Below are 18,672 nucleotides of genomic sequence, written 5' to 3' on the forward strand. Positions count from 1 at the left end.
TGGACTGCACACACACACACACGCGGCATGGACTGCACACACACACACACACACGCGGCATGGACTGCACACACACACACGCGGCATGGACTGCACACACACACACGCGGCATGGACGGCACACACACACACACGGCATGGACGGCACACACACACGCGGCATGGACGGCACACACACACGCGGCATGGACGGCACACACACACGCGGCATGGACGGCACACATGGCATGGACTGCACACACACACGGCATGGACTGCACACACACACACGGCATGGACTGCACACACACACACACACACACACACACACACACACACACACACACACACACACACACGGCATGGACGGCACACACAGTAGATTTTTTTTCCCCACCTTGTACCCAAGTCGGGCCGCCCTCTGTAGCAGCGTTTCTCCTGCGTTCTTATTCACAATCAGTTTCCTGGCTTCTGGCGGTATCGGCTGACCGCCGGGAGTGTCGCCGGAGCCCAGAGCACCACTACGCCGAGATCTGTGCGGGGTCCCGGGTTCGCTGCCCTTCCTTGGAGACTTCATAGGCGAGGACTTGGGGGATTGCAAGCTCCGACGTCCCTTCCCCTACGATAGGATGAGAAATATGTGATCAGGGAAGTTCTGAAAATTATTACTATTATTATACAGGATTTATATAGTGCCGACAATTTACGCAGCGCTTTACAACATAAGGGCAGACAGTAAATTACAATACAGTTTAATACAGTAGGAATCGGAGAACCTCTGCTCATTAAAGCTTACAATCTAGGAAGACAATGAACTGAATTATCGCTAGTCTGAGTGCTTGAGGTGATTGTAGCAAAAAACAAAACAATCAAGTACGGTCCGTGATACTTTTTTTGTTTGCACAAACTTCAACATTTTCAGGACAAACCTTTGGGGTGTACACCCGGCACTGCCTGGGCCTTGCGGATGGGGCTAAACCCAGTACTGTCTGGGCCTTGCAGATGGGGGTACACCCAAGTACTGCTTGGGCCTTGCAGATGGGGGTACACCCAAGTACTGCTTGGGCCTTGCAGATGGGGGTACACCCAAGTACTGCTTGGGCCTTGCAGATGGGGGTACACCCAAGTACTGCTTGGGCCTTGCAGATGGGGGGTACACCCAAGTACTGCTTGGGCCTTGCAGATGGGGGTACACCCGGTACTGCTTGGGCCTTGCAGATGGGGGTATACCCAGTACTGCTTAGGCTTGTAGATGAGGGTACACCCAGTAGTGCTTGGGCCTTGTGGATGGGGGTACACCCAGTATTGCTTGGGCCTTGCAGGTGGGGGTACCTTGTAGATGGGGTACACCCAGTACTGCTTAGGCCTTGTGGATGGGGGTAGACCCAGTACTGCTTGTACCTTTAAGATGAGGGTATACCTAGTACTTTTCTATTTTTAATCTGGGGTCTATAAAACTCTGAATTCCTCCTCTGCCCTTAAAAGCATTCGATCACCCCAAGATCTGCGTTTTCGAATGCTTTTGAGTTCTGAAAATGGCGCCGTTGACATTTGGGTAAACCGGAAGAGAGGTCAGGTCATTGCTTCCGTGTTACCGTAGCCGAACACAGCTGATCCGGTTTTTGTTCGGCTCTCTGATCAGCCCAGTGTTGTCTGGTCGCCTGGGTCCCGGGAGAGCCCCAGAAAGCCAGGGAAGGAGTCAGGAGGTGCCTCCCATCACGCTGCTTGTAGAAGCAATCCAGTAGATAGTTAGCCGCTAGGATTGCTTTTACAAGAGATCCGACCATTGGCCCCAAAAAATGGTACCGGGATGATGCCTACACATGCAGGCATCATCCTGGTATAACCACTTGAAGTCCAGTGACGTATGGGTATGTCTCTGGTCAGCTAGTGGTTATTCAATCCATATATCTACGCGACAGTCTATAGAAGCCCCAGCTGGCAATGACTCTGCTAGACCCATAAGGTGGCCTTCTCTTAAGTGTTCTACCTTCATCTCCTCATCTGTGCCTCCTCCTCCCAGGTGTTTCGTTTTGCACTTGCGTTTCCCGGAGGGTTTTTCTATGGTCTGTGCCGAGGCGAAGTTCTCCGGGCTGCCTTTGGAGAAGCCTTGTCTCAGTTTGTCTCGGGAAGATGGGGAGCTCTTGGTTTTGAAGGACTCGCAGGACCTGTCTGGAGATAACTTCCTTTTATAGGGGCCTAAAATAAAAAAAGATGAAATAAGGTCAGGCAATGCTGAAAACGACTTGGATGATATCATTGCAGGACTCATGAAGACAACCGTACCATTGTGATCATATACTGTGGGATTCAGTACGTGTCCCAACATAATCCCAATTACATCATTCTGGTAAACTCCAGGATCTTCTGCAAATTGCTCCTAAACTTCCCTTACCCCAACCACAAGGTAAGAAAACCTTTTTTAGACTCCAAGTTACGTCTTTCTGTAAAATTGATCGATAACCAAGTGCTGACTGAGGTATGTATTAAAACGTCTGGTCAGCAAGTGCATATACCAGGATTGTGGCTGCAGCTATGAGCCTAGTATCGCTTTTTTTCAACCAGCGATCTGCTGTCATGTACAGTATCTCACAAAAGTGAGTACACCCCTCACATATTCGTAAATATTTTATTCTATCTTTTCATGTGACAACACTGAAGAAATGACACTTTGCTACAATGTAAAGTAGTGAGTGTACAGCTTGTAAAACAGTGTAAATTTGCTGTCCCCTCAAAATAACGCAACACACAGCCATTAATGTCTAAACCGCTGGCAACAAAAGTGAGTACACCCTAAGTGAAAACGTCCAAATTGGGCCCAAGGTGTCAATATTTTGTGTGGCCACCATTATTTTCCAGCACTGCCTTAACCCTCTTGGGCATGGAGGTCACCAGAGCTTCACAGGTTGCCACTGGAGTCCTCTTCCACTCCTCCATGACGACATCACAGAGCTGGTGGATGTTAGAGACCTTGCGCTCCTCCACCTTCCATTTGAGGATGCCCCACAGATGCTCAATAGGGTTTAGGTCTGGAGACATGCTTGGCCAGTCCAACACCTTTACCCTCAGCTTCTTTAGCAAGGCAGTAGTCTTTTTGGAGGTGTGTTTGGGGTCGTTATGTTGGAATACTGCCCTGTGGCCCAGTCTCCGAAGGGAGGGGATCATGCTCTGCTTCAGTAGGTCACAGTACATGTTGGCATTCATGGTTCCCTCAATGATCTGTAGCTCCCCAGTGCCGGCAGCACTCATGCAGCCCCAGACCATGACACTCCCACCACCATGCTTGACTGTAGACAAGACACACTTGTCTTTGTACTCCTCACCTGGTTGCCACCACACACGCTTGACACCATCTGAACCAAATAAGTTTATCTTGGTCTCATCAGACCACAGGACATGGTTCCATTAATCCATGTCCTTAGTCTACTTGTCTTCAGCAAACTGTTTGCAGGCTTTCTTGTGCATCATCTTTAGAAGAGGCTTCCTTCTGGGATGACAGCTATGCAGACCAATTTGATGCAGTGTGCGGCGTATGGTCTGAGCACTGACAGGCTGACCCCCCCCACCCCTACAACCTCTGCAGCAATGCTGGCAGCACTCATACGCCTATTTCCCAAAGACAATCTCTGGATATGACGCTGAACACGTGCACTCAACTTCTTTGGTCAACCATGGCGAGGCCTGTTCTGAGTGGAATCTGTCCTGTTAAACCGCTGTATGGTCTTGGCCACCGTGCTGCAGTTCAGTTTCAGGGTCTTGGCAAAATACTCATCTCTTCTTGCTTCATTTGTCACGGAGGAGGTGGGGGAACGGATGTTCCTCCATCTCCTCTGTGTGAAGCCGCCTTGACCGAATGGGAGATCCAAGGAGGGGGGGGGGGGGGGAATGCTGTAAAAGCGATTGCAACTTCTTATAGCCTAGGCCATCTTTATGTAGAGCGACAATTCTTTTTTTCAGATCCCCAGAGAGTTCTTTGCCATGAGGTACCATGTTGAATTTCCAGTGACCAGTATGAGAGAGTGAGAGCGATAACACCAAATTTAACACACCTGCTCCCCATTCACACCTGAGACCTTGTAACACTAATGAGTCACATGACACCGGGGAGGGAAAATGGCTAAATGGGCCCAATGTGGACATTTTCACTTAGGGGTGTACTCACTTTTGTTGCCAGCGGTTTAGACATTAATGGCTGTGTGTTGAGTTATTTTGAGGGGACAGAAAATTTACACTGTCATTTCTTCAGTGTTGTCACATGAAAAGATAGAAGAAAATATTTACAAAAATGTGAGGGGTGTACTCACTTTTGTGAGATACAGTATAAGTGATCAGGGTGGCTTTACAGCTACATAATCGCTTTTCCAGCATTGGGAAGGATCCCCCCCTCCTTCTGGGATCTCCCATTCGGTCAAAGCAGCTTCACATAGAGGAGATTGAGGAACATCTGTTCCCCCATCTCCTCTGACAAATGAAGGAAGAAGAGATGAGTATTTTGTCACTTCTGGTTTCAGGTGTCAGTTCCTGAGCTATTACAGCCAGAAAAGCAGCTGATCAAACTCAAGACATCAGGGGTCTAACAGATCCCTAACGTCTCCTTAAAAAGCACCTGTCCCAGGCTATCACAAGGGGGCTTGTTCACCTCCTTTTGTTAGCACAACAGTTTATGAAATGCAAAAACGACTAATTTTAGGGCTCACACATGCAATAAATTACCCAATTTTTTTGTCAAAACATTAAAAGATGAGAGTGTGCCAATTAAATGGATACCCAACATGTCAGCATGTTAGCAGAGCTCCACCCAAAAGGTAGGCTAAGAGGAAAGATTAGCTGAACTGAATGTATTCCCTCTGGAGAAGAGGAGATTGGGGGGGGATATGATCACCATGTATAAATACATAAGGGGGGGATATGATCACCATGTATAAATACATAAGGGGGGGATATGATCTCCATGTATAAATACATAAGGGGGGGGGATATGATCTCCATGTATAAATACATAAGGGGGGGGGGGGGGGATATGATCTCCATGTATAAATACGTAAGGGGGGGATATGATCACCATGGATAAATACATAAGGGGGGATATGATCACCATGTATAAATACATAAGGGGGGGGGGATATGATCTCCATGTATAAATACATAAGGGGGGGGATATGATCTCCATGTATAAATACATAAGGGGGGGGGGATATGATCACCATGTATAAATACATAAGGGGGGGATATGATCACCATGTATAAATACATAAGGGGGGGGTATGATCACCATGTATAAATACATAAGGGGGGATATGATCACCATGTATAAATATATAAGGGGGGGGGGGATATGATCACCATGTATAAATACATAAGGGGGGATATGATCACCATGTATAAACACATAAGGGGGGGGATATGATCACCATGTATAAACACATAAGGGGGGATATGATCACCATGTATAAATATATAGGGGGGGGGGGGATATGATCACCATGTATAAACACATAAGGGGGGGATATGATCACCATGTATAAACACATAAGGGGGGGATATGATCACCATGTATAAATACATGGGGGGGGGGGGGGGGGGGATATCATCTCCATGTATAAATACATAAGGGGGGGATATGATCACCATGTATAAACACATAAGGGGGGGATATGATCACCATGTATAAATATATAAGGGGGGGGGGGATATGATCACCATGTATAAATACATAAGGGGGGGGGGAATATGATCTCCATGTATAAATACATAAGGGGGGGGGGATATGATCACCATGTATAAATACATAAGGGGGGGGGGGATATGATCACCATGTATAAACACATAAGGGGGGATATGATCACCATGTATAAACACATAAGGGGGGGATATGATCACCATGTATAAATACATAGGGGGGGGGGGGATATCATCTCCATGTATAAATACATAAGGGGGGATATGATCACCATGTATAAACACATAAGGGGGGGATATGATCACCATGTATAAATATATAAGGGGGGGGGGGATATGATCACCATGTATAAATACATAAGGGGGGGGGGAATATGATCTCCATGTATAAATACATAAGGGGGGGGGGATATGATCACCATGTATAAATACATAAGGGGGGGGAGATATGATCACCATGTATAAATACATAAGGGGGGGATATGATCACCATGTATAAACACATAAGGGGGGGATATGATCACCATGTATAAATATATAAGGGGGGGGGGGGATATGATCACCATGTATAAATACATAAGGGGGGGGGGAATATGATCTCCATGTATAAATACATAAGGGGGGGGGGGATATGATCACCATGTATAAATACATAAGGGGGGGGGGATATGATCACCATGTATAAATACATAAGGGGGGGGGAGATATGATCACCATGTATAAATACATAAGGGGGGGATATGATCACCATGTATAAACACATAAGGGGGGGATATGATCACCATGTATAAATATATAAGGGGGGGGGGGGATATGATCACCATGTATAAATACATAAGGGGGGGGGGGGGGAATATGATCACCATGTATAAATACATACATGTGTTTTCAGTGTTTTCAACTCCAGTCCTCAAGGCACCCCAACAGGTCATGTTTTCAGGCTTCCCATTATTTTGCACAGGTGATTTGATCAGTTTCACTGCCTTAGTAATTACCACAGCCGTTTCATCTGAGGGAAATCCTGAAAACATGACCTGTTGGGGCGCCTTGGGAACTGGAGTTGAGAACCACTGCTCTACCTTAAGGTCATCACAGAGGACAAGGGGGCACTCTTTACGTCTGGAGGAGAGGAGATTAAGCCTAGGTTCACATTGGAGCTATTTGTCATGCGATTTGAGAGATCAAGTCGCAGCCTATTGGAGGCAATGGCACAGTTCCAATCGGTGTGACGCCGAATTTGCAGCACCGCACCAATTTGCAAAAGTAGTTCCAGCACTACTTTTGCCGATTTCAGGTGCGAATTCAATAGACATCTGTGCATGAAGCCACACAGATGTCCATCAAGTAGCACCTTGAAATCGCGCTGACCTTGCTACTTTGAAATCGCGCTACTTCAAGTGAAGTAGCATCAATGTGAACCAGGGCTTAATCTCCAAATACGGAAAGGCTTCTTCACAGTAAGAGCTGTGAAAATGTGGAATAGACTTCCTCCAGAGGTTCTGTCCAACGCATGGTTTTAAAAAAGTCCTGGATTCTTTCCTAAAATGTACATAATAGAACGGGATCTTATAGGTATAGTTGAACCTGGGAATATCTGATTGGCTGTTCGGGGGATCAGGAAGGATTCATTTTTCCCCTGCTGGAACAAATTGGATCGTGCTTTGCTGGGTTTCGCCTTCACTGTGGGTATAGGATTGTGTATATGGAGGTATTCTATTTGTGTGTATTTTTTGTTTCTTCTGTGTTGGTTGAACTAGATGGAATTGTGTATTTTTTCAACCAGACTACGTAACTATAAGCAACGGCCTTCTCTTCCCCAAATGGCCCTTTTTTTGGGGGGGTATCTGGTTTTGCCAGGTACCTGCTACCACTTCCGATCGGACCACCTACCGAGCAGAAGTTCTTCTCTCCCTTCCCGCCATCGTCCGGGACACACCACTGGTCCCAGAGGACCACGGGACCCTTCACAATGCACAACGCGGCCCGCACATGAGCGGTGGGCATCTAGCTCGTGAAGCCACAAGCTGTCACAGCCAGGTGCCCAAGTTAAGATGCCAGGAACATAAAACGAAGGGATGGGGCAGCTCGGGTGAGCAGAGCACCGGATCCGGGGACAGGTGAGTGTTGGTTTATTAAAAGACAGCAGCTACAGGTTTTTGGAGCTGTTGACTTTTAATAAAAAACACAAAAACAACCAGAGCTCAGCTTTAGAATTGCGTGCACCCGTGAAATGGCAACAAACTTGGGCACCCTATATTTTTCCATAGGCGACAGTTTTAAAGGCCCCTGCAGTTTAGAGTTAGCCAGGAAACATGGGCCTGTAGAATTATTTCTCACACTCGTGTACAGCATTATGTGTAGCACAATGTTTTCGCGCTACGGCACCGCTAGCACATGCGTTTGCAAGTCGCTCAAAAACTTTTTTGGTGGGGGGGGGGGGGGGGTATTTTTACATTTTTCCTTACACTTCCAAAACTTTTTTTTTTTTACATTGAATAGGGGACAAAAATACCTTATGTGATGATTTTTTGGTGACAGGTTCTCTTTAATGAGAAATGAGGGATAGAAGTGATAACAAGGGCAGACATGGTCACAGGCTCTCCACTGGAGGGGGGGGGGGGGTTTACAGCTCTCCCACACTCTATGCCTTTCTGATTCCTTTACAAAAGCAGCTTATGAGTATCTACTTCATGGAATACCATGTACGATTCCCAAAAGCTTCGGCTACGGCTTCCTTACAGTTCACTGACCTGTCACTGCCTTCCTTACTTGCAGAGAGGGGTTTCTACCTCTAGCAAAGGATTATTGATTCCACTAAAGGATACACAAATTTTATATCCTTCTGTGGCCATATAAGACGGGAACCAATGATATGAGAGTCCTAGTAGATGTTTTCTGCATTGCTGATGCTATTACAGCAAGCAATTTTTATCCAATATAATTCGTCTTCAATTCATGGCAGCCTGAGTATACCACAATCTATGCCAAAACTCCTGAAGAAGCTCCAAATGAGCGAAACATGTTGAGTGGTATTGAACCAAGTGGCTTTTTCTACTGCCTGCCCATTAGGGGTTGTGAATATTGAGATACACATATTGTCTTTTTATAAATGATGGTGTCATGCTATAATAAAATCTGTTTTTAATGTAACAATAAAATTATTATCATTTATGGATAAATCGTACAGGACTACACTATTTATCTTGAAATTTAAGCACCTTAAAAGTCCCTGGGTTGTCTTTAACCCTTTCTCCCCTTGCTTACTTTGAGAAATGAGGGATGTTTCACCTGTCCTCCAATGAAGCGGATGGAACGCAGATCTCTGGGGAGAGTGATATGGGGACCTGGTAGGATGATTGTTACTGGAATGTGTGGAAGCGATTGGGCTGGGAGTGTGTGTAACCCCCTCCCCCCGCTGCCACCGACGTAATGCCTACGTCGGTGGCAGTGAAGGGATTCAAGTCCGACTCCAGGGACATGAAAATGAAAGCTGGTCAGCTGCTAGATGGGCAAGCAGAGCAGGTCCTTGCTACAAAGATCTTTCCAAGGTACCCATGTCAGTCCAGCTTCATTCCACCCCAGGGGGATTGGTAAATCATGTTGGCCATCTCCAAAATAAAAAAAACAAAAAAAAAACCAAACAATAAAATGGACTGTCAGCCATACGTCCAGCAAGTTCTTCATTGTATCAAACTTCCTGCACAGACTTGTGTAGGAAAGGAAGGTCTACTTTAACAGGGAGGAAATACAAGTAAATAACAGCACTCATAGCCAGCCCTGAGACCTGAACTCTACTATTATAACAGTGGAGATTTACATTTTAGAAATGTCAATTTTTGACCTGTTCCCTTGGAATGAAGATTTCATTTTTTTTTTCTATTCTATTTAGGTGTTTTATAGAAGTGATGGCAATCCAACCTTCGATGAGACCCACCTGTCCGGGACCGCCTCCTCCGGAAACACTGAGACACCTCTTCCTCCTCCTTCTCTGTAAGGTATTCCCCATTCTGGTATTTACGGTTCTTCTGCCTCCTCCTCTTCCTCCGCCTTAAGGTACCATCGGTGCCCCCTTCATCATCCGGCTCAGAGATGGTCGTGGATTTCCCAGCAATGAGGCCTCTGCTGGACATCTCCCAGGAATCCTGCAGCAGCGGGGTGATCAGCTCCGGTTCGGGCTCCTCCTTAATGGAGGCGAACCTACGTGTCCGACACCCTTTGTATGATCTTCTTACTCTCCGTCTTTTACAAGGGGAACCCGTCTCCTCTTCCTCTTCATCTTCTTCCTCCTCGGTCGGGAAAGGTTCTGTGGATGACACTACAATATTAGAGAAGCCAAAAGATACCTGCCGGCAGCATAAGAAACGATGTAGAGATTCAACTCCTCTTTTGCATGGTTTTTAAGCAATACTACTATAAATGTTTTTAAAAATATAATTTTCACAAATTTTGCTTATTTTAGTAAGAATTAAATATAGATTATCAGGACCTTCAGGCAATTTTTACATTTTTTTTTTACATTATGCATAGATTGGGGATGGGTTAGAACCTCTCAAGTTTTGTAATACCTTCCATTGAGATTTACTATCCCAGGGACCAGACAGGAAGAAGGGAAATCTTCCCAATCAGGACACCAATAGCAATAAGAATCAAGTTTCTATACTTTCTGCACACTTCCTGTTGGGTGTCTGGGACAGGAAGTGAGGTATGCATTTAAAAGGCTCCTGCCTCCTGGGCTGAGCCCGGAGGTATTTTATTACCGGCTGGAAGGCCAGCCATCGTATTGCACTTTGTCTGCCCCCCCCCCCTTAAACAATTCTTTATTTTGCAAAACACTTATGCCACTTTACTCACTCCTGATTAGTATTTGCCCTGAATGTTTTAGGGAAGGGGGGCATGTGGTTCTCTCCCTCCCATGGGATCTCGCCACCTAGCACTTGGGTGAATGTCTGAAGAATGTAGTCCACCTGGTTTCGGCAGGGTGGACCATGAGTACCCCATTCCATGTAAGGGGAAGTCCCACGAGGTACTTGGATGGACCTTGCCTCAGCAGGTCCCTTGAAGAATGGAGTCCACCTGGTTTTTATACCCCAGTCCACATCAGGGAGAGACCCACCTACGTGGGTGGACCTTGCCTCGGCAGGTCCCCCGTAAAATGAGGTCCACCTGGTTTCGGCCGGGTGGACAATGAGTATCTCAGTCCCCGTCAGGGGAAGTCCCACATGGTACTTGGGTGGACCCTTGCCTTGGCGGGTCCCCTGAAGAATGTTGTCCAGCTAATTTCAGCCATGTGGTCCATAAGTACCCTATTCCCTGTCAGGCAGAGCCCCACCTAGTACTTGGGTGGACCTTGCCTTGGCAGGTCCCCCGTAAAATAAGGGTCCACCTGGTTTCGGTCAGGTGGACCACGAGTAACTCAGTCCTGGTCAGGGGAAGCCCCACCTAGTACTTGGGTGGACCTTGCCTCAGCAGGTCCCCTGAAGAATGGGGTCCACCTGGTTTCAGCCGGGTGGACCATGAGTACCCCAGTCTCCGTCAGGGAGAGCCCCACCTAGTACTTGGGTGGACCTTGCCTTGGAAGGTCCCTTGAAGAATTGGGTCCACCTGGTTTTGGCTGGGTGAACCATTAGTACCCCAGTCCCCATCAGGAATCTTGCGCACCAGGGGATCAGGGCTAGGGTCCTTAATGTTCGAAGGACTATGAGCACGGTGTGCTTCCCTTTTGTGTGCACCTGGTGTTTGTTTAGAGTGTGCGCACGGAGCTAAAAAAAAATTCAATAAAAAAAAAGTTCCTTTAAAGGCTATGAATTTTTATATACTGAACTTGTGAGTTCTGTTTATCCTAGGACCTTTGTGGATGGTCCACAGGAATACAAAAAGGCTAAAAGTGCCTTTCCACATAAAAAAGGTCCATAGTGATATTCTATTTAAACTCGTCAAGAAAAATCCAACAGGTTTCAGGAAGTTGAAAAATTCTCCCTTCTTCAGGGCTATTGCTGGCGATACTTGCTGCCAAAACGAAAGCATAATAATATTTAATGATTCCCGTTATTGAATCTTCCATTAGTTGCGACAAGAAAACCTGTAGATAGATAGCATCCAATGAAATTACCTGGCTCTAGCGGGTGCAAAACAACTGTAAAAAAACTTAACCTGTGCATGCAACGTGTGGTCATGTTTCATTTTAGGTTGAATTTGTCACATTAACAGAATTTACCAGCAACTGTGTAGTGAGGTTTGGGCTCCGGTAGAAGGATAGGTGGTCACCAGCACCTCAATAAAACTCTCACACATTTATATGCTGAACATCACATCTGCCAAATAAAGCTGGCATTTTGGGGTCCCGCAGGGTCCCTTCCTCAAGGCAACTTGGTGACCACAAACAAACCAAAACATTTATATATTGTACCACTGCAAGCAACCCAATGCAGACCTTCAGTCACGGACGTTCTAATCCTGCCAAAAACATGAAATATTCAACACAGATCAGTAAAAAAAACACCAAACGTGCCATAAAATAAGAATTATAAACCAATGTGATCATGAAACTATACGATACCTGTGATCCATGTTCTAGGCAGTGCAGCATAACAACGGCAGCGCTGTCACTGTTGCCTAGCAGTAGAAGCTACCAGGTCTCGTCTGTGGGTGGAAATTACAAAGGCTCGAATGGACAAGGTAGTCTCAGCCGGGTATACACTGTAACAGGGTCTTACAGAGCTTATCGTAGTTGAGGCAACCTCATCTTAGAGAATGTCTGAACAAAAGACTAGGTGGAGGCCTTACAAACCTAGGAAATAGGTTGTCTGATGCCGAAAAGCCAGAGAAGCACTCGCGAATCCAACGGAGAATGCCTAGAAAAGCATGAAGCCCAAACCTTGAGACCATAAGCTTGGATGATGATCTGCCTGAGCCACCAAAAGATGGTGGAACAAGAAGCTGGTGCATGCTTATGAGCTCCATCTGGGATTACAAAAAGGAATCAGCCTTTCTGTAAGAAGCAGTGAATAAGTGATAGATTCTCTAATGGAGGGAAATTTCCTTTTTGGTAAACTGACACCACCAGCCAAAGGAAAGTAAGAACAATGTCCTGGTTGAGGCAAAAGGCCTCCTTACCTTATCTTAGACAAGAAGTTCTAGGCCTCAACACCACTTTATCACTATGAAGAATGACATGGCTGCAGGATAAGGCTGCTAGTTCAGACACTCACCTTACAGAGGCAGTCGCTACAAAAAACACAATCTTGTAGGCGAGAGGAGAGGAATAACTCTAAAAGATTTACATGGCAATTTCTAAAGCATAGAGGGAACCAGATTCAGATCCCATGGAGTCACAGGGGAATGAACAGGGGGCATCTACATAGCAGACCTCCTGTAAAAAGGTCCTAATCAAAGAGGCAAACGGTCTCTGAAACAGAACAGAAAGGGCAGAAATCTGACCTTGGATAGTACCAAGAGCCAAAACAGTGGTCCTTGCTGCATTAAGGAGAGTATTCACCCCCTGAGAAAAACTCTTGGGGTGGAAGCCAAGTATACACTTGATGTCTGAAGATAGGGGTTAGGAGAAGCAGATGTCCTAGCTCTTAGCATCATTGGAATCACCGACTTAGAACCTGGACTTCATCAGCTAGGCCAGTGGTTCTCAACCCTGTCATCAGGTACCCCCAACAGGCCATGTTTGCAGGTTTTCCTTCATCTTGCACGGGTGCTTTAAATCAGAGTCAATGGCTTTGTATTTTGGACAGCTATTTTATCTAAGAGAAATTCCCATGGCCTGTTGGGGGTACGTGAGGACAGGGTTGAGAACCACTGAGCTAGGCCACTTAAAGTGGAATTGAAGGAATTCAGCAACTTTGCAAAAAGTGCTGGCGCACACCGAGTTGGGTCCCATTAGAGGTATGTCACCTCCAGGATTTACCTCTATTACTTATATGTGACAGATTTATTGCACTCCAGAAGGACAAAATCAGGGATCTGAGAGGAGAGAAGCAAACACAGCAGCTATTCCCCCTCCTCCTATCTGCTGTCCATTCACAGAAGCCTTCGTATTTTATGAAGGAGTTCACATAAAAACAAAGGCTTCTATGAATGAAAATTCATAGAAGAAGAAGAAGAAGAGCGGTGGGCATAGCAGTTCAAGTGACTCTGCTCTTGAAGAAATTGAAACCATAGTGAGCAGCTTTGGAGCTCTAGAAGTTATCTTCCTGGAGCACAAGAAACCTGTCAGATGTGGATAACAAAGGTAAGTTTACAGGCATCAGGCACCTCGTTAGACTTAACTAATGGTATACCTGTAGTTTTTACGAAATCCTGGAATTCAGCTTTAAGCCTGCGACCGAGAAGCTGGATGGCAAATTAGTTCCTGGGGCAGAAGATCCAGGGGATGGAAAATCAGTCCCTGGGACAGAAGATCGGGTAAAGCTCATAGCATGTCTGCCAAGAAATTTACCAGGTTGCGTACCACATTTACCCCGGAGCTTTGAGGATAACAGAGATGCCTTCCATCTCGATCCTGTGGTCTCCAAAATGTGGCCTGGGGGCCAGAAGCGGCCCTTTGCTTGCTTTTATCTGGCCCATGGGGCGCCATTTCATCCACTGATACCAACAATGGAACAACGGGGCAGAATTCCACCCCACTGACCCTAATGAAAGGGCAACATTCCTCCCAATTACACCAATAGGGTACAATTCCTCCCAATGACACCAATGAAAGGGCACAATTTTCCCCCAATAACACCAGCAATGGAGCCCCATGAGTCCAATGATAGGGCACAATTTTTCCCAATGACACCAACAATGGGGCCCGATGATACCAATGGTAGGATGCAATTCCCCACTGACACCAACGATGGGGCACAATTTCTCCCACTGTCAACAATGAAGGGGCATTGTTTTTTCCCCACCAACATCGGCACCTTTTCTACTCCCAATGGCCATAGTTTGCCCCCCCCCCCCCCCCAAAAAAAGTCTGAAGGACAGTAAACTGGCCCTTTGTTTAGAAAGTGTGAAGACCCCCGTTTTAAGGGGGAGAAAGGCTTGGCTCATGGTGTACTGATGCCATGGAGCAGAGCATCTGCTATTTCTACTAGAGGATCCCCGTACTTAACTGCTTCCCCACCCAGGCCATTGTAAAAAGATGGCTGGTTGGGAACCGGATTGCTTTGGGTTGACGTTATAGGATGTCCTCCCCAGAACGGGCCACGCTCTGGTGCGATCTGTCTTCTGCTATGTCCACCGGACACAACGGATGACTGATCAGTGTACCGATCTGCTGCCGGTACCTTGTGACCAATCACAGCAGATCACATGACAGTTATAAACAATCAATGGCTTCCTTTTATGCCATTGTGTACAATTGTGTTGCTTGCTGTGATTGGTTACAATTTTTTTTTTTTTTTTTTTTTTTTTTTTTTTTTACATACTGTCACCAGTCAGTGTCCCTGGTCACCACCACACCAGTTATACGACGCTGTACTGCACTAGTGACAGTATGTAAAAAAGACATATCCCAGAAGGCACAGTGCCAGGACAACATACTCAGAGGCACTGGGGACTTTTAGAATTACGCATGTAGGGAGATGAAGGACAACTTCAAGCAAGCTCAATAGCACTCGAGGCGGCTCCTACAGAGCACAGCTTCTCTTGATGGTAGATCAAACCACAGAAATACAGAAAAGAGTGCCACACCAAAATCAAATAAAAGAATTCCAGATTGTTTTAATAGTTGATAAAGTCATAAAAAAAACCCAAAAAACACACCAACGTGTTTCGGGGGAAACACCGCTCTCCCGTCATCAGGTCTCAACACGGGAGAAAACTTGGGTGGACTGGAAACCTAACTACTAAAAGCAACAGGATGAAGAGCCAAGTGGTTACCTTTAAATTGGGAGGAGTAGCTGCGACTCCTCACGGGCAAGCCCATCAGTCAAAGACTGCAATGACTCAGACTAACTGCATGGCTGATCGCTCAGAAGTTGCTGAGGCCGTGGGCAAATCAGGGAAAGATTTTGCAGGAGAGGAGATGGGAGTGCACTGGTGATGAAAGTTAGCAAAGTGGGTGAGTTGGATCAACAAGTCCTGAGGGACCGTGGTAAAAACCACAGCCGAGAGGAGAGAGAGAGGGCCCAGTCTCCCCAAACAGAGCTAAACAGCACTTGAAGAACTGAAAAAGAGACTCTTAAGGAGCAGAGAATAGCATGGATTCCAGGGTGCATTTGTTGGCATCGTCAGTAGGCGTGCGGCAAGCAAGTCACGAAACCGTTAGTATAATGTGAGCCGGGGACACCCGGTACCAATAGACTGTCACCCTGTGTCTAGAGCAGCATCTCTCAACCTTTTCAACACAGAGGAACCCTTGAAATAGTTCTCCGGTCTCGGGGAACCCTTGCTAAAAATTAGAAATCTACAACTCATGATACAATAGCGTGGTGATCAGTGGGATGGTCCTTGGGAAGAATGACCCCCTTACAGATAGCTAAAAAGATCAATGGTGTGAGCGGGAACTTATCTGAGAGGCAGAAACTGCCCAATGATGAAGGAACCCCTAGCAATGTTTGGAGGAACCCTGGTGGAGAATTACTGGTCTAGACTCAGACATGTGACCATGGAGGCCAAAAGGGCAATGTATAGGTTCAGGGAAAGGCCACGGGTGCTCAAGAAACCCAAACAGCTGGCAGCAGGTGAGGTCCAAAGGCTGGAGGGAACCAAGGCAACTCTAGCCAGTTTCCGACCGCGCAATGTAAATTTACTGCTACAGTGCAGGCCGGTCGCGCAGAACCACTAATTATATAATTATATATATATATATATATATATATATATATATATATATATATATATATATATATATATATATATATATATATATATATATATATAAATAAAAAAAAAGGATTCTGCTTTTCTGGGTAGGGGGCGAGCACGCCCGCCTGGCTGTGCAGTGGTCGATCACCGGGTCCCGGCCCATGATTGACCTCTGGCACCTGGTGATTGGCTCTGATCTTCCCCGAACACAACTCTGAGTGTAAACAAAACAGCGCTGTGTTCAGTGACAGGGGGGGGGGGGGGTCTCGTTTTTTACATTCCTTGCTAAACACAACTAGATCCCCAGTATAAGCAGCGCACACACACAGTACACAAACACTGGCTAGGCACACATTTAACCCCTTGATCACCATAGATGTGAACTCCTTCCCAGACAGTGTCATTAGTACAGTGACAGTGCATATTACTAGCCCTGATCACTGTATTAGTGTCACTGGCAGGTCGTCGCCCCCCCCCCCCCCCCAGCATTAGTTAGTGTCAGATTCACGCCGCAATATCGCAGTCCTGCTATAAGTTGCTGATCGCCGCCATTATTAGCATGAAGAAAAAATAAATAAATTCCAGTATATACACATAGTTTGTAGGTGCTATAAAACTTTCACACAAACCAAGCCTTATTGGGATTTTTTTTGTACCAAAGACGTAGTAGAATACAAAATTTATCATCCCCCTTCAAGACGACATAACACAAATTTGCGGCCTCACAGAAGTGGGCTTTTTTCTGTAGGGCCGTTCGCAGCACAGAGAGCCCCTGGGCCCTGTACTGAAGATCGAGACCCGGAACTCCCGATTCATAATAATATCACTGATCACTGTATTAGTGTCACTGGTGATGTAGTTTATTCCCCCAGCGTCAGTTAGTGTCAGATTCCCATTGCGCTATTGCAGTCCTGCTATAAGTTGCTGATCGCCGCCATTACTAGTATATAAGAAAAAAATAAAAACTCCAATATAATAAATAAATAAATATATATATACATATATGCTCCTATATATATATATATATATATATATATATATATATATATATATATATATACACACACACATACACACACACACATACACTATGGTTTGTAGGAGCTATAACTTTCACACAATATACACTTATTGGGATTTCTTTTACCAAAGACATGTAGTAGAATACAAAATTTATGATCCCCTTCACGCCGACATACACATAAACGCGGCCCCACGGAAGCGGGCTTTATTCCATGGGGCTGGGGTCTCACGAGAGCCCCGGGCCCTGTACTGGCGATCAGGACCCAGGAAATCCAAATTCCGGGTCACCTGATCGCTGTGGTGGCCTCTGATTGGCTACCACAGTGATCAGTCACTGTGAAGCCCGCCCCCATATTTTTTTGTCTCTGTGAATGGAGGAGAGATACATTGTATCGCTCTTTCTCCTTGCACAGAGAAAAAAAAAAAAAGAAAGTGTGTGTAAAAAAATAAATAAGGTTCGATCTAGGTCAGTACCAGGGGTTAGTGCTTGGGTCAAGTAAAAGTCAAAAAGTCAAGGTCAGTATATTTTGGGCAGGATTTTTTTTTTTTTTTTTTTAATTATTATACGTATCAGTGTATTTTAGGTAGGACAAAAAACAAAAAAAAAAAATAAAAAAATAAAAGCGCACTATTGTTCTAGACTGTACTACGGGTACAAACCACAACTAATACACACATAGGTGGTATCTCTGCGATCGCCAGGAGCAGGAGAATTTATTTTTGGTTGTTCTTTGGTGGAAGGTTATGGTAATAATAAGAAATATACAGCTAGATTTAAAAAAAATATTAAGTTATTAGAGATAGAGATTAGATAGATAGATAGATAGATAGATAGATAGATAGATAGATAGATAGATAGATAGATAGATAGATAGATAGATAGATAGATAGATAGATAGATTTTTTTTTTTTTTTACCAATTCTGGCAAGGTTTTCCTTTGATAAAAAAAACAAAAAAAAAAAAAACAAAAAAAAAACAACTCAGGGAGATATCCATTACCATTTACCACCAAATGAAAACCAGATATGTCCTGAAATAAAACGCGGTATAAACCACCTGGATGCACAAACTAATTGCGATGATATATATAGTTTTACTAACACATGTCAAAGTTGCAAAATTGTGCTTAGGCATTAAGATTTGTTTTACCCTTAGGTATGAAGGTGTTCAGAGATTTTTTTTTTTTTTTT

The 18,672-nt window shown here is 45.3% G+C and overlaps 1 protein-coding gene across 1 annotated transcript in view; it reads right to left on the minus strand.

The window, feature by feature from the left end:
- BCORL1 (BCL6 corepressor like 1) overlaps nt 1-18,672 on the minus strand; it is a gene marked incomplete in the record, with an annotated part of 153,659 nt that overhangs the window by 25,244 nt on the left and 109,743 nt on the right. The window contains 3 exon segments of the mRNA XM_073598146.1: nt 377-598; nt 1,970-2,178; nt 9,593-9,961. Of these exon segments, the coding sequence (XP_073454247.1) occupies nt 377-598; nt 1,970-2,178; nt 9,593-9,961 (800 nt within the window).

The sequence above is a fragment of the Aquarana catesbeiana genome, linkage group LG09 (assembly GCF_042186555.1).
Source record: "Aquarana catesbeiana isolate 2022-GZ linkage group LG09, ASM4218655v1, whole genome shotgun sequence".
Classification (NCBI taxonomy): Eukaryota; Metazoa; Chordata; class Amphibia; order Anura; family Ranidae; genus Aquarana; species Aquarana catesbeiana.